The 16,381-nt window shown below is 43.4% G+C and overlaps 1 protein-coding gene across 1 annotated transcript; it reads right to left on the minus strand.

Moving 5' to 3' along the window:
- Positions 1-5,440: 5,440 nt before the first annotated feature.
- Positions 5,441-13,746, minus strand: Ankrd1 (ankyrin repeat domain 1). The gene is made up of 9 exons (XM_028882867.2): positions 13,549-13,746; positions 12,841-13,020; positions 11,775-11,912; positions 11,382-11,489; positions 10,348-10,446; positions 9,095-9,193; positions 8,831-8,929; positions 8,608-8,706; positions 5,441-6,288 (listed from the first exon to the last, which is right to left on the minus strand). Exons 1-9 carry the CDS (start codon positions 13,573-13,575, stop codon positions 6,178-6,180), a joined length of 960 nt encoding a protein of 319 aa, XP_028738700.1. The 5' UTR covers positions 13,576-13,746; the 3' UTR covers positions 5,441-6,177.
- Between the last annotated feature and the right edge of the window lie 2,635 nt (positions 13,747-16,381).

Below are 16,381 nucleotides of genomic sequence, written 5' to 3' on the forward strand. Positions count from 1 at the left end.
CAGAACCATGCAGGTCCTGTGCATGCTGCCTTAGTCTCCGTTTCATATGTGTGTTGGTCCAGTTGTGTTTAGAGGGCCTTGTTTTCCTGGCGTCCTCCATTCCCTCTGGCTCCTGCACTCTTTCTGCCTTCTCTTCCACAGGGTTCCCCGAGGCCTAAGGGGAGGGATTTGATGGGAATGTCAAGTTTAGGGCTGAGTCTTCTAAGGCCTCTAGGTAGTGTCTAGCTATGGGTCTCTGTATTTGATCCCATCTGCTGCAGGAGGAAGCTTCTCTGATGATAGTTCAGCAAGGCAATGATTTGAGTATAGCAGAATATCATTAGGAGGCATTTTATTGTTACTTTTTGTTAAACAGTAGTATTTGGTTTTACCCTAGGTCCCTGGGCTATAGAGTCTTGGTCACTCAAGTAATAGGTTCCATTTCATGGCAAGGGTCTTCAGTCAAATCATATATTGGTTACTCCACAAGCTTTGTGTCTCCATTGCCGGAGCCTGTCTTGCATTCAGGACACCATTGTAGATCAAAGGATTTGTGATTTGTTTCTCCTTTGGTAGCATGCAGAGTACCTTCCTATACCAAAGTTGCTGTCATCTAGGAGTGAAAGATCTATATAGGCACCAGCTTGACTTCTCCATGTTCAATGAGTTGTGTGGGTGTTGTCTTCAGCAGTGAGGCCTCGCTGTCAGTTTGTGGAGAGTAACCTATAGTCTTGGCAACAGCCTGGATTGTTTGAGGATCCCTTGGGACCTCTTTGGCCAAGAACTCAAGTAGATGTAGCTCAATTCTGGTATTGGAGGCTTCATTTGGTGACGAGAGATGGCCAGTTGGGCAGTCTTCCTCATTATTTGGCAATTTCATTCAGATCACCTTCATATATGTGTATGTTTCCAAAAGCTTCCACTGTATTCAGTTTCCATACTACCCCTCAAATGGCCCTTCATTTTATCTGTCTCCCCATCTCCCCTCCCTTGTCCCCCTTCCTTCCCAATCTCCACTTGATCCTCCGATTCTAGCCCCTATCCCAGTCACATCCATAACTATAACTGTTCTATTCCCCCTTTCTAGGGAGATTTATCTGCACCTAAGCTTGATTATCATTTATTTAATAGCTAATAGTCCCAAATAAGCAAATATGTGTATTTGTCTTTCTGTGTCTGGGTTACCTCAGGATGATTTTTTTTTCTAGTTCTACCCATTTACCTGCAAATTCCTGATTTCATTTTTTTTTTTTTTTTTGACAACTGAGTAATGTTTCTTTGTGTGAATGTACCTTCCTCTGCCCATTCTTCTGTTGAGGGACATCTAGATTGTTTCCAATTTCTGGCTGTTATGAATAGACCAGCAATGAACATGGTTGAGCAAGTGTCTTTAGTAGGATGAAGCAGCCTTTGGGCATATGCTCAAAAGTGGTGTAGTTGGATTTTGAGGTGGATCAATTGCCATCTTCCTGAGGAACTGCCACACTGATTTCCAGGGTGGCTGTCCAAATTTGCACTCCCACCAGCAAAGGAGAAGGGTTCCTCTTCTTCCACGTCCTCTATAGCATGACCGGTCACTTGTTTTGCTGATCTTCAGCCATTTGAGTTTCTCCTTTTGAGAATTCTGTTTAGATAGTGGTAGTGCACACCCATAGGATGTGCTAAAGGAGGTGGAGGCAGGAGGATCATGAGTTAAAGGTCTGCCTGTGCTACATTTTTTTATGATTAATATAATAAAAAAAAATGGCCATCCTACCAAAAGCAATCTACAGATTCAAAGCAATCCCCATCAGAATTCCAACATAATTCTTCACAGATCTTGAAAGGAGAGTTCTCAGCTTTATATGGAAACACACACATACACATGGTAGCTAAAACAAAAATAATAATAATAATAAAAAGCTACTGGAGTTATCACCATCTCTGACCTCAGATTGTACTACAGAGCTATATATTGGAAGGCCTTGCTGGCTAGTCAGAGGTTGCAGTCTATCATGGCCTGGTAGCTTTTTCCAAAAACTCTATGATACAGAGATTCACTCCCTCCCAGTGAAACTTCCTGCTCCTACCTGCCCTTATCTGGAGAATGTCCCTGGGCCTGGAGGACTGACTTTATCTGAAAGCTGTCTCTAAGCCAGATGCCTAATTTATCTTTAGCTTGACCCTTGGCACAGATCCCTGCTCCACATAACCAATACCTGTGCTAGGAGCTCTGCTATATGGCTCTACTGCCACATAGGAAACTTTATGATAGGAACGGTGCCACTTAATGCAACTTAAGATTTGTCCCCAGGCTCATAAATCCTATTTGTTTCTTATACTCTGGAATAAAGTTAAGCTGACTCATCAGCTGCCTGGAAGCACAGGCCTGTAATCCCATCTACTCAGGAGACCAAGGTGAGAGGGTCACAAATTCAAGGATTGCCTAGACTACAGAGTGAGTTAAAGGCCATCCTGGGCCACTTAGGGAGATCTTGCCTCAAAAAGCAACAAGCGAAAACAAAACAATAGGTTGGGGTGGGGATACAGCTCAGGCTTAGGGTACTTGCCTGTGTGCATGAGGCCCTGGGTTTAAGCCCCTATATTGAAAATAATAAAGATTAGCAGCAGCCAAATTTTAAAGATACTTTAAGACAAGTTAAGGAGTTTGTATTTGATCCCAAGAGAAATGGGACACCACTGAAAGGTTTAATTGGATCAGATTTGCATTTTAGGAAACTTCTGGCTGCAACTAAAGACAACAGAATAGGGAATGAGGCTGGAGATGGCTCAGCAGTTAAAAGCACTTGCTTCACTTCCAGAGGACCTGGGTTCAGTCCCCAGCACCCACACTGGGTGGCTCAAATATCTTGTAACTCCAGTTCCAGGAGATCCCACACCCTCTTCTGGCTTCTGTGGGCTCCTGCACATGCATGGTGCACAGGTGTACACACACACACAAATAAATTTTTTTTTTTTTAAAGAGAGTGGTAAGTAAACCTGAAGGCCAGGAGGCAGGAGGGATTTTTGAATAATTTTGATGTTGCAGGCCTTGCCTGGATTGGAGGGCACAAATACAGGGCATTCTCACAAGATGTCGGCATGTCTGATAAGACTTGGTCGCTAATCAAAAGGGCTGAATGAAAATAAAATCGAGAACAACTTCCAGAACTCTCCATCAGCCCATGAAGTATGCCCTTCAGGGAGAAAGGGAACACACAATAACAGACCATAAGCAGAGCCAGTTCAGGGGAAAGACAGGAGCTTCTAAAATCTGTGATAGATATGAGATTTCCCCCTTAAGTATCTCTTTCCCACTCCCAAAGATAGAATCAGAGCTGGTGTCCATCTAAATGCATTCATTCTACACTGTCTCTTGTGCCCTCCACTTCCCTATTAGGATAAATATTTAAATGGGACAATGCAAAGCTTGCTTTTAACTCTTTTTTAACTCCCAGCTCTTGGGGTCAAAGAGGCTCAAATAAGACACTTTGGTCACATACTAACATATCCAAGTAATATCAGTCAAATGTCAGCATGAGCAAGAGAAACACTGTCTGCATTGGGAGCACTTACTGGATCCCATAGCTTAGATTACTGGTTTTCAACCTGTGAGTCGTGACCCCTCTGGACCCTTTCATAGGGGTTGCTGAAGATCATCAGAAAACACAAATGTTTACATTATGATTCGTAGCAGTAGCAAAATTACAGTTATGAAGTAGCAATGAAAATAATGTTATGGTTGAAGTCATCACAACATGAGGAACTGTGTTAAAGTGTTGCAGGTGGAGAACTGCCAGCTTAGATCTCTGGCTAGGTGACCCAGGATACTATGGGGAAGTCAGAAACAGAAGGGTTAGGAGAGAGAGTACTGAGAGAATGAACCTGCCATTCAGTTCTCGATGTGAGGGGGGAGCTTTGTGGGTTGGTAAGAAAACATGGAGGGGGCTGGAGAGATGGCTCAGAGGTTAAGAGCAACGGCTGTTCTTCCAGAGGTCCTGAGTTCAATTCCCAGCAACCACATGGTGGCTCACAGCCATCTGTAATGAGATTTGGCTCCCTCTTCTGGCCTGAAGGGATATGTGCAGGCAGAACACTGTATACATAATAAATAAATAAATTTAAAAAAAAAAAAAAAAAAGAAAAGAAAACAGATGGAGAGGAGCCAATAACATTTCAGATCATCCTCACAACTCCAGGAGTGTCCACAGCTGGGTGATTGGAAGATGTCTTGGTGACAGAGAGTGCCTGCACTCTCCCACAAAATGGCAGAGGCATGCGTGAGAGGTTGGTGTATACAGTCCTACTTGGCGTGAGTTTCAGGGGAGCACAGTGCTGGGGTCTGACATGAGTCTTCCTCAGGCAACAAAGGTCCCAGGTTCCAGGCATTCCCCACACCCATGAGCTTGTACACTCTCTTCTGCTGCCTGCAGAACTCTAGATTCTATCTAGACTTGAATAAGTCCTGTTCGTCTTTCAGCATCTCCCTCAAGCTTGACACCTCCAAGAAGTCATAAAATCCAACTCCACCACATATGGGCCTCCACATTTTAGACACTGAGAGAGCACTCTAGAATTCCCCTTCATTGGACCTAAAATGACTGATGTGATCTATTTGTTTCTACTTACTTTAATACTTGTCTGTCCCAGCAGGGCCGAGACAATCGTGTTTCTCACCAGAGGTCTTTAGCTCCTTGCTCAGCATTTGACAACAAAACTTCCCATTGGAGGTCAAAAGCCATCGACCCAGAATGTTCTCTCATGGAAGGCCTTTAGCCCTGTCTGTGCCTGTCCACAGTACAATGATTGATAAGCCCCTAATTAGTGAGTCAAGCCCTGATGAGCACTCAAGAAGTGCTTGTTTAACCTGCAGTAATCATTCTTCCCACCAGGGGTCTCTTTTTCCACACCATTGGAGCCAAACAACAGCTTTTTTTTTTTTTTTTTTAATCGTTTAGTTCTCAGCCTCCTACCTGGTAAGGCAGGAGCTTGTAAGAAATGCAGATTCACAGACCTCATCTGAGACCAGCTGAGGGCAATTCTTCAGTTTATCAAAATACCTGGTCAACCTGTCAGCGCATTAAATACTGAGACTGTAGTTTCTACAGGACATTGCTTTTTTTTCTTCCCTGTCTCCTCCTTCATTTCTTATTAATTTAGATTTATTTTATATTAATCTGTATGAGTGTTTGACTGCATGTATGTGCACCATGTGCATGTCTGCTGCCTGTGGAAGTCTGAAGAGAAAATCTGATCCAGTGAGATTGGCTTTATGGGTGGCTGTGAGCCATTATTTGGTGCTGGGAACCAAACTCAGGTCTTCTGCAAGAACAGCAAGGGCTATTAACCACCGAGCCATCTCCCCAAATCCCTAGACATTTCTAATCTGAAAAAGTTGGAAAACCCCGATAAACAGCATCTTCCTAAATGACTCTTCTTAAGTGAGAAATTCCCACCACTGCACAAAGAACTTAGAACAGGATTCAGAATTTGTTCGCATTTATTATGAATATAAAATAGACATACAACACAATATACATTTACACATTTACAGTGTCTTTCCTGTTGCCTTTTATTTCATCGGACTCGGTTTATCACGGCCTCCCTGCCCACTCCCTCCACCTCCCTGCACCTACGCTCACACGGTCTCTTCACCTGAGGACCTTGTGTGACCTGGTAAACAACCGATCAAACCAAGTCTATGGGTGAACGGTGGGCTCCGTGTCTGTCCTGCAGAACTGCTTCCATTCCCTTCCCGACGCCACATGCCTTCTGTCAGTTCGTTCAAATGCCAGCAGCAAGAGTTCCGAAGAGCGCTGGCTGCAATAATCCCCCTTGCCACTTAAAAAACGCCTTGAATAGCTCTATGCAACTGAGGACAAATGTATGCAATTAGACATCATTCACCCACAGGGCTTAAGATCTATGGGAAGACTCTGAATACTGCATACAGGTTAAGTTTTACTCCCCCCAAAATGCTCGTGAAAGCCTGAATACCAGTGTTCAGAAATAAATAAATAAATAGAAATAAATAAATATGGTGAGCATCACTAAAGGAAATTTTGGCACCTATAACCCAGTGCTTTCTTGAAGCGTCTTTAAAGTCTATCTCTCTACCCTCTGGCAAACAAAAGCTGGATTTTATAACTGGTGGTTGCTCTTCCGGTAGGCAATGCTTCGAAAATGCCTGTCAACAGCTCCTGTTGAGAGTCTCCTTCCTTAGAATGTAGCTATGCGAGAGGTTTTGTAGCCATTCTCCTTCAGGCTGTCGAATATTGCTTTGGTTCCATTCTGCCAGTGCAGTACCAGATCCATGGGGGTCTTCCCAGCCTGCACAGAGAAAAGGGCAATGTGACTTCCAGGTGGGAGACATCTGTCAGCTCACACGCTCTGTATCTATGCTCTATGTTGATGAGGTATATCATCAAAGTATATGCTTTTTACTATGAGTGGTCGGTCTACCGTTTATTCAGACTATCCGGTCACTGATGTTCATGTTATTTTTATTGGCTTCTCCTTCCACCATCCACAGAACTATCCCAGGTATTGGTAAAAAACCCCTGGTCCTTAGGTACTAAAGTAACAAGAGCCTCAAGTTACTGTGAAATTCAAAAATGTATACAGGTGTTTCCAGGACCTCGCAGAAGAGCTCTGAGAAGGCATTATCTAAAGACTGATGGGAAGTATTCTGCCACCAAGCCAGTTGCCGCCTGGCTGCTGGCTGCTGGCTGCTCTGAAGGTTTTTCACAACTTCTCAGAATTTTCACCAGGGCTTCTTATAAAATTTACTTTCTTTGAAATTGATGTTAGTGATATGTAAATAAATAATTTTTCAGTCCCAAATTTGATCTCCCTTATGCACATGTCTCAAGATATTTACACATATTAAAACCACAGCACTTCTCAATTCTTCTCTTTACATATGAGAAGTCCCAAGTATTTCTATCTGTATTCAGCTCAGGAGTACTTTTGATCCCAGAGGTTGTAGCCTGGCAGCTTTGATATGCTAATCAATGCAGAGACTTGGTTTTGCTCAGGTAAGGAGAGAAAGAGAGGGAGGAGAGGAGAATCAAGGTATTTTCTATATGAATTTATGACTTTTTTTAAAAAAAAAAAAAAAGTCAGGAAAGACTTCTGATTCCACAGTGCCTCAAGGTACTGGATTGGAGAAGAGCCACCATCAAGTAACCTGCACAGACTCTAGTAGCCACTCACTGGTGTCATTTATGTGGCCTGCCTGGCTCTGGTGACTATATATGCATACCATTCATTTCTGCTTGTAGGCCTTCATAGCTTGTAAAAAGAAATAAACAAATAAACCCTTATCTTTTGCATCTGTGAAGATTTCCTTGAATGTACTTTAGGTTCACTTCTAAAGAGAGAAACTTTGGGGTGACACCAGTCCCAATGCCTAGCACAGGGGACCCTACTGCTAACATTTCCCAAGCCAAGCAGGCTTCATCTAACCACTTCTCATCTATTATTCTTTCTTCCAGTCACTAAGCCAGGTTCCCATGTGCACCCCACTCCACGTAGCCCACGCTAACCTTGAACCTAAGATCCTCTTCCACGGGGTGTCCAGTGCTGCTGTGACTGGGGGCACACTCAGCTTCCTTTTTAATTGTCTTTCAGCCTCACCGTAACACAATAAGAGGAAGTGGTCATTTGCCTCAAGAAGGCCTTTCCTCTTTTGTAATGGTTCTCCAAAACCCTCAAGAACACTTCTTTGGTGATCTATGACTGTTCCTCCTGCCGATCTTCTTTAAACTACGTCGTCTGGGGATTGCAGCCATGAGAGTAAGCTGCTTACATTCCCCATGTACGGATGACGTTAAATTAATTCGTATACTTAGGTAGGAATTCTTGGGACCTAATGTAGGAAATTATTTCAAGACATGTGCATATAAAATGGAGAATGAATGGTAGTTATCTTTTTTTAAAACATCAAAAAAAGCATAGTGATCCCTGGAAGAGTGGCAACATGTCATATTGTTGTAAGGAAAGCAGGACTATTTGGAATTCCCCAGACTGGGTATTAATTAATTTCAGTCTCTGTGTAAATTGGAGCTATTTCGAGAAAGCTGGGTGCATTCATTCCTACCAACTCCCAGCTCTACTCAGCCAGGAATGACCAAGGCAGATTAGAATTATCCAATGTGTTTTGATTTATATTTTTAAAGATTTGTTTATTTATGTACTTTATGTTCACTTCAGAGGGCTCTGTCCACATGTATGCCTGCATGATAGAAGAGGACATCAGATCCCATTATAGATGGTTGTGAGCCACCCTGTGGGTACTGGGAACTGAACCCAGGTCCTCTGGAAGAGCAGCCAGTGCTCTTCTTAACTGCTGAGCTGTCTCTCCAGTGCCACAATGTGGATTTTAAAGGTGACAGTTTTGACCATCTTTTATTCAAGACCAATCTTTCAAAGAACTATTTAAGTTCCAAAGTCAGAGCAGTTCTTTGTAACTTCCCTATAACTGACCCTGTGACCTTGCCAAGTCTCACCCTGTCCTCATGGAAATAGACACGTCTGAACCATCAGTGTGCCTCAAAAGTTACTATCATGGGAATAATATTTTCAAATATTTGAGAAATTCTGGAAAGTAGGAAGCTGACCAGTGATACCCTTGCTTTGAGTACTTACACAGTTCTTGACGTTGAGGTCCGCCCCGAAAGTCATCAAGAGCCGAATCATCTTATAGCGGTTCAGTCTCACAGCATCGTGCAGCGGGGTATCTCCTTCCTAGAAGCAGGGTAAGCAAGTGTGGTTAAGTGTGAAGCCAGGAAGTGGGTCCTGCCAGGGTACCCCAGCTTGCCTGGGTGATTTCAAATACGCTTATGGTGACTCAGCCTTGTCAGCTACTCACTCGGTCCTTGGCATTGAGATCTGCCTCGCAAGCGATGAGGTGCTCTGCGCACTCGTAGTGACCAGTCCTCACCGCCACGTGCAGCGCTGTGCTGAGCAGCTAAAAAGTTCCAAGACGGAGAAGGAGTGAGAACAGATGCTGTCCAAAGCCTCAGGGCACGTGCAAATGGCGCGTGTGTGGCTGAGGTGTCCACAGAATGAGGGCTAGCAGAGGACCCCCGTGGGCAAGCAAGGAGCAGAAGCCTGAGGAAGGGCAAGGAAATACCTTGTCTCGGGCACTGATTTTGGCGCCTTTGTTCAACAACAGTTTCAGGACATCCGGGTTTCCTCCACGGCATGCCCAGTGGATGGCTGTGGATTCAAGCTATTTGGGAAAGAAAAAAACACAAGACAAGACAGTGTGAAGGAGACTCTTACTGGGGTGGGGGATGGTCTTTGGTTTCAAAGGCTGGGAGAATATGGGCAACGGATAGCTCTAGGTGCTCCTGGTCTTGAGAACCACTTCTGAGGGTCTTCTAACTATCTCAGCTAACCTGTGTGAGCGTGGCTGGACTTGTGTGTGTAGTCAGGAAGCTTTTAATAAGTCTGATCACATTCCAGAATATCTTAATCTGGTCTGGATCCAACACCTCATCCCAGGTAAGTATCTTGTCTTTCTTTGGCCATCGCCGGCTGGCTCTGTGCTGTTTTTTACACGGGCACAGCCTAGGGACCTCAGCTGTCAATCACTGTGGTCACTGTACACTGCACTTAGAAGAGATTGCCACCTCTCCGCTTTGTTTGGTTTATCTCTGGTGTGGGCCTCTCTTCTTCCAAACTTTGTTATTATTAATGTCTTAAATTTTTTCAATATTTTGTCCTTTGATTCAATTCAGGCTAAGTTCTTTAGATTTTTTTTATTCCTTTTCCATTTTACCATAATGTCAAATTGAGCTGCATATAAACAAATGAAGCATTTTCCAGTTCAATCTTGAGGGTATAAAATATATTGTATACTGGTCTTTATGGAAATCAGAGCGTCTGATTGTTAGGGTCTGAATAGCAGCCACTTTCCTTAGTCGTGAGTCATTTAGTATGCAGCCTGACTCCAAATCTCCTCGGTGGCAATTGGCATCCATCATATAAAGTATGCAGCTAGGAAATTCTTGTGCATTGCTGGCAGCTGAGGGGCCAGGAGCAGGCTGCACCTTCTGACAGAAGGAGTGGTGTGGAAAGGCCAGGAATGCCGCTGACTTGACAATGACCCAAACTCTGGTGAGCTTACTGAATTCTGCTCAACAGCTTTCACTTCCTGTCTTCCCTGCACCACCCCTCTCCTCTTCAGTCTGTCTGGAAAATACTTTCCACATGACCTAGTCTCATCGCCCAGCTTCCCTTTGTATGGAGAAATGAGCTTTTCACTAGTTTTCTCAGATCAATTTTCAATCCAATTGGGCCGGTTTTTTCATTGTACGTTTTCCTGAGCTTTCAGATAGTCTGTTTATTTTGGCTCATTTCCAAGCAAAGAAATATATTTACCATATCACGGAATTCAATCTGGGCTCCAGCCTCCATTAACTTCTCCACAACTGCCAAGTGTCCTTCTAAGCATGCTCTATGGAGAGCGGTCCGTTTATACTGTCAAAGATTAAAACAAGAGATAGTGGTGTGTATAAAAATGCACATAATCCTTTAAGAGCTGTGAAGCTGGGACTATGATGACCTAAGTGATAGAAAGGCCAGGATTTTTTTTTTTTTATTTATTTTTTTTTATGAATCAGAAGGCCAGAGCTCACTGAAATTGCAGGATTAGAATAATTATCTGGCAGCTAACCTGAGCTTCCTGTCCTAGACCCTTCCTAAGTGCTAAAGGCCAAGGCAGAAGGATGTGGACTTCAAACCTCAAAAACCATCTCAATGCTGAAATGTCCCTTTTCATATTTGCACATGCCAAGTACAGCAGATGGCTTTCTTCCATGCAGAATTAGTGCTAGATTGAATATCAAAAACCATTAAATCCATTTTTAAAGAAAGGAAGCTCAGCTTTGGCGGGAGCTGCCCTCTCAGCTCATGTACTGGAGAAGCAATACAAAGTTGCGATTTCTGACAAGTTAGCTTTATAGCAAGGAGCCATTAGGCTAACAGAATGAGATTGTGCTTACAGGTGGGCTGAGAGGAAGACAGCGCAGGGAAGCTACTCCAAATCGAGTAGTGACCGAGGTAGACTGGGAATTCCATCTTCCCCTTCTAACGCTGAGCTAGTTGGGTCTGATCAAAGACACTGCTAATAATATCTTTCTCCAGGAGAAACTTGTTGACCTTGCCCTTATGGAAGTCTATCTGAAGGATCCAAGAACTTAAAGGCAAAATGTCTTCAGATAAATCGGACAGAATTATATGAGAACAGGAAAAACTCCTCGAAATCCATAATGCTAATCCAGTATTTGGGGGTTGTGGGGGCAGGGAAGAACCATACATTCATGTTTATGCTCCTGGCAGATGTAGCACAGCTGGGGGAACTTAGGTGGGAGACTGTATTGGCCAGCCTACAAGAAGGCATGAGCCTTACTTACCTCATCACAGACGTCAGGGCTGTTCTTGTCTGACAGGAATTTCTCTACAACTGGCAGTTTGTTCTCCAGAGCAGCTTTCAGAAACCTCGGCACATCCACGGGTTCAGTCTAAAGTGAGGGTGGAGGAGGGAGAGGAAGAGACAGAGAGAGAGAGAGAGAGAGAGAGAGAGAGAGAGAGAGAGAGACAGAGAGAGAGAGCAGGAGAAGGCAGAGGAGGGTGGGAAAGAAATGGGAAGGAAGTAGAAGAGAGCAAAGAAGAGAAAGAGATTGAGGAGAAAGGAGGGAAAAAAGGAGAGAAAAGGAAAGTGGTCATGGGCTTTGCAGTCTTCCTCCACAGCGCTCAGCCCTGGAGCCCACGCGGACGTACAATCCTGGAAAACAAACAGTCCTTACAATAATTTCAGGTTCCGGTTCCTTCACAACTGGAACTTTAGTTTTCTTGTACTTTTTTCTTTTCTTCAGTTGGACGATTATTTCAAGGTCCTCTAGGTTTTCAAGCTTTGATCTTTGTTCTAATTTTTTCTTTTTGAGCTGAGAGAGAGAGAGAGAGAGAGAGAGAGAGAGAGAGAGAGAGAGAAGAAATCAGACGTTTAAAAATATGGTGAGTTCTAACTGTGGTGGTGTATGAACAAAACCTGTAAGGTCTGAGGGAAGTATGTGAATGGTTTTCTCATAAAGGAAATTTAAAACGCTTTTAAGTAAATGTCTGACTTCAGTGATTTTTTTTTCCATTAATGTATCTGGGGTTTAATTTTAATCTGAGTCATATTTACTTTCTTTGCTCGTAGAACTAGTTCTTGACTAATTGGATGGAGGCACAATGGAGTCTCTCAGTTATCATTTTGTAATTAGTACTGGCAGAAAGAAAACTTCAGATTTCTATGGAATTTGTTTTCTTACTCTCAGAAACTAAAGTATGTTTTACCTAGGAAAGAAAATACATATTAAGTTCTCAAATATCGATGCATTCTCTCTCAAGTGGCCCCCACTACTCAGAGTCTCAGAAACAGAGATCACTGCCAATGAGTGCACATCTTATTATATTAGTCAGCTAAAACAATTTCAATAAAAACTTCAACAAAAATAAATGTCAATAAATATAGCAAACTTATTCTGACTACGATCTATGATAACTAATGTTATCAAAAAGAAGAAATTCTGGTTCAACATTAAGTAAACAGTATGTGCCATTGGGGCTTCCCTGGTTATGATTATTTTTCTGTCTTTTGATCAAAACATGGCCATAGCACAGAAAGTCATTGATTCAGAATCCAGAGGTCATGGTTTCATCTAAGAATCATTTCCATGTATACTGATTCTTTGCATCTTTGTGGGTTAGAATTTGATGGAGACATCTTTCAAATGGTTTATTTATTTATTTTCCTTCTCTTTTCCCTCTTCTTCAAGGACCTCCACACCCTAGTCTCTTCTCCCACTAGTAGATTCCATGGGTCCTCACCTCCGTCTCTCGCTGCTTCTCACTTCTCTGTTGTTGCTCCTCCAGGCTCACACGGTGGACTGGAAGCGTCTTCAAATCCTCCTGTTTCTCCAAGGCAACAGCAGTTTCATATTCTCCATCTCTGAAATCCCCAGGAAGGAATTCTCCTGTGGCTCCATTGCTATTCTTCTTCCCTGTTACCTATATGTGAGGAAGACGGTGAGGTCAGAACCAGTGCTGCCCATCCCAGGGTTACTCTTCACAAAAGATGCTGCAGGAGGTCCTCAGCCCTTCCTCCCTGAGGACCGCCACATTCAGGCAGGGCACTGTCAGAGGCACAGAGTAAGACAAGGTGTGCATCAGGTTGCATTTACTCTTAGCCCCACAACCCACTTTCTCTTAGGAAATTCACTAACACACCCCCACTTACTTTTCAATTCTTTCATTTGAGCCTTCAGTTGTAAAGTGTCCAGACATTTATTTTTGCAGTAAAACCTGTACCCCAAGTTGTGATAACTACATTATTGCCTATCGTAGTAATGAAACCCAAGGAGAAGACAATAAACAAGAAAAAACATTGCTGTCAGCTCTGTATAAACAAACCCTGTTCCATACTTGACATTTGAAGACTTCCCTTAAATTACACCCAAAAAAGAAAGAGCATCTGAACTTTCGAATAAAAGCCAAGATGAACCAAGCTTTGTCAGGCAAGAAAGATGTCTTACATACCAGCTCCTCCACTCTCATTACCATCATCTCGGCAGTGGTGAGTCTGCACGGTTTTCTCTCTCGTGGATGAACCCCTGGAGCTGGCCCTGCCGAGCCCCTCCACACCAGCTGGTTATATAGTTAGGGCTGGGTGAGATAATCTTCCAACCTGGGAAGTCAAGTATCACCCCTGCCCCCACCCGCGGCCAACTCAGAGGCAGGTGAATTTTCATTCCAGACTCAGTGTCTGGGAAGCCCAAGAGGGAGGAGATGACAAGCTGGCCACAGTGCATAAGAATCAGGGGGAAATGTGAGAGGGCCATTCCTTTGGCAGTGACCGCACGGCTCAGCAATGCGAGTCATCCTACTTATCGGGAAGCCAGGGACAGCTGTCTGTTAATATTGCACCACATCTCGGCTCTTTTTCCTTCTTTGCCAGCTTTCATATGACTAACCTATCAAGAAAATGCAAGCTCTGTGCATCACACTCACAGCAATATCTTTCTGATAACTGGACTTATCAGCACTCCAGTTGGGGGGAAGTGTTGCTTCAGGACATCCTATTCCTGTGGATAAGCAGCCCGAGGGGAAGGAGATGGGTTTTGGTGGCACTTGTCTATATCTGTTTGGAATTCTCTGGAGTGATGTCTGGGGCTAAAATGGCCCCATGACATGCCACCTTACCATCATTATAAGAAATTGAAAGCATTAAGTAATGCACTTTTATTTTATGGTGTCACTGGCCATAATTAGCACATGGCATGCTTACTGTGTTCTAAAACTGAAGGCTAATCAAGAGTGTTTCCCTCAAAATGGATCAGTGTGGTCCAGAGAAAGATAGGAGGTCAGTTATTAGCAGAAACACGACCTTGACGCTGTCATTGAGATAAAGTTTTCAAAAGCTGTGAGGGAAAGTTTGATTGGCCTGAGAAAAATGCAGATTTGAGGCTGGAGATTTGTGGGCTAATGATAGAGCATTTGCCTAGATGCATGAGGCTATCATGTTCTGTTCCTCACACTGAAACAAAAAAGCCACAAGTTTTGCCCCTGTGAGAGGTAAAAACACGTGTTTCTGGCTTCTCATCGCTGAGGTGTTAAATTATGAACAATATAAATAGTTAAGTCTTTTTATAGTTCAAGGAAAAGATTCTATCTTCAAAGCCACTTGCAGGACTTTTTATTTTTTTAATGAAAGAAGAATGAAAGGAGGGTGTTAGTACTGGAGGGAAGTGTTAATTAGGATGTTATGTTTGTTATGTTGACCTTTTATGTCTGTCCTTCCTCAAATTCACCATTCATCAAACGTGGTTGCTATTCTCATTCTTCCCTGCTTAAAATGTCCATCCAATAAATTCTGTTTCTAGAACCTTCAGAATGAGACATTGTCCTGAAAACCAACACACTGACTAACACCTTGTATTCCAGGAGTTCACCTCTCCACTGTCCTGTCCTGAAAGAGCTATCGAAGGACAGCCGCAGCTCCCTTACTGTTCATGGCTGACACTGTTTTCTCTGGTCTCTTGAAGCGAAAAGCTGCTCTGTCGCTTTTTTCATTCTTGTGGCCCTCCTTATATTCCAGGCCCGAGCATGAGAGCTTTCCTCTGAGGAAGGACTCTGGGTTGTTGAGCAGTCTTAAATCCCAGAGTTCTTTGTGCCTTCCAGGCTCAGCAAAGCCAAGGATCTGGTTTTACAGAGAAGCAACCGAGGCACAGAAACACTCGGTAACTTGCTGTAAATGCCCAGCTAGATAGCGGAGTTCTCAAAGTTCCACCCCCGAGAAGCAGAAAATCACGAGACCAGATCAAACTTCCTGACACAGTTCCTGCTCAGATTTACTCAGAGCCCAAACATAACTGATTAAAGGCTTTCTGTGAGCACACTACTTCCAAGAATGCAAAATGGGGAGAAAGGCTTACCCAAACTGTTGCCCTCTCCACTCAGGTGGTTTCCCCCTAGAATCAGGCTGATCCCGAATGAGAAGCTCCTAGAAATCCCAATGAACACTTTGTAGAGATTGGACTTGAAGGGCTGTTGGAATGAGCTGAATTTCACAAAGGGGATGAACTAGGAAGCACCCAAGGCTGGCAAAGCCACTGCCAGGCTGACTTGTCCCCACTGGGTTAGGTTTGTCATTATTAAACATGACAGGATCTTTTGAGTGCTTATTCTGGTTTGGATTTTGGGTTTTCACAGTACTGGGCATGAACACAAGGCCTCGTGATACCTGTGCCAGGGCTGTACCACTGAGCTCAACTTCAGTCCTAAGTGTAGATTTTTTTAAGCCTAGATGCAGTTAGGTCCCTAACAACAGATAAGGAAAAATTGTATTCATCAAAATCGAGGGCAAAACTTCTCAACTGGAAGAGAAAGCTCCCATCACTTGATTTTAAGGCTCTTCCTTCCTATAAAAGTTCACATAGCAGATATGTGATTTGTATGTTTGGCTTTATCACAGCCTCTGGGCATAGCTTTTCTTTGCGAAGATGGATTAAGGCAACAAATCTCTTAGTTGAATCTCTAATCATTTAGCAATGTATTATCAAGCACCTTTGATGAGGACCAGCAAGAGAATGACCCTGGAGCTCAGCTGGTGGGACTATGCTGTCTTCTTGGGATTTATGCATTGATGGATGAAATGACAGATGATCAAAATCCTCTATAGAGCAAGAGAATATGTGAGGCAGAAAAGCATTCACTCCTAGTACCCAGCACTTGAAAGGTGCTCAGACCCACCTAGGTTCAGGTGCTACATATAGTTCAACTCCAAGGGTAATTTTGTCTTTCTGCATGAATACCAAATATTTCATTTTCGCACATCTGGCTCTATTTTTAATTGCATGAGTAACATGCACAT

This window comes from Peromyscus leucopus, chromosome 1 (assembly GCF_004664715.2).
Source record: "Peromyscus leucopus breed LL Stock chromosome 1, UCI_PerLeu_2.1, whole genome shotgun sequence".
Lineage (NCBI taxonomy): Eukaryota > Metazoa > Chordata > Mammalia > Rodentia > Cricetidae > Peromyscus > Peromyscus leucopus.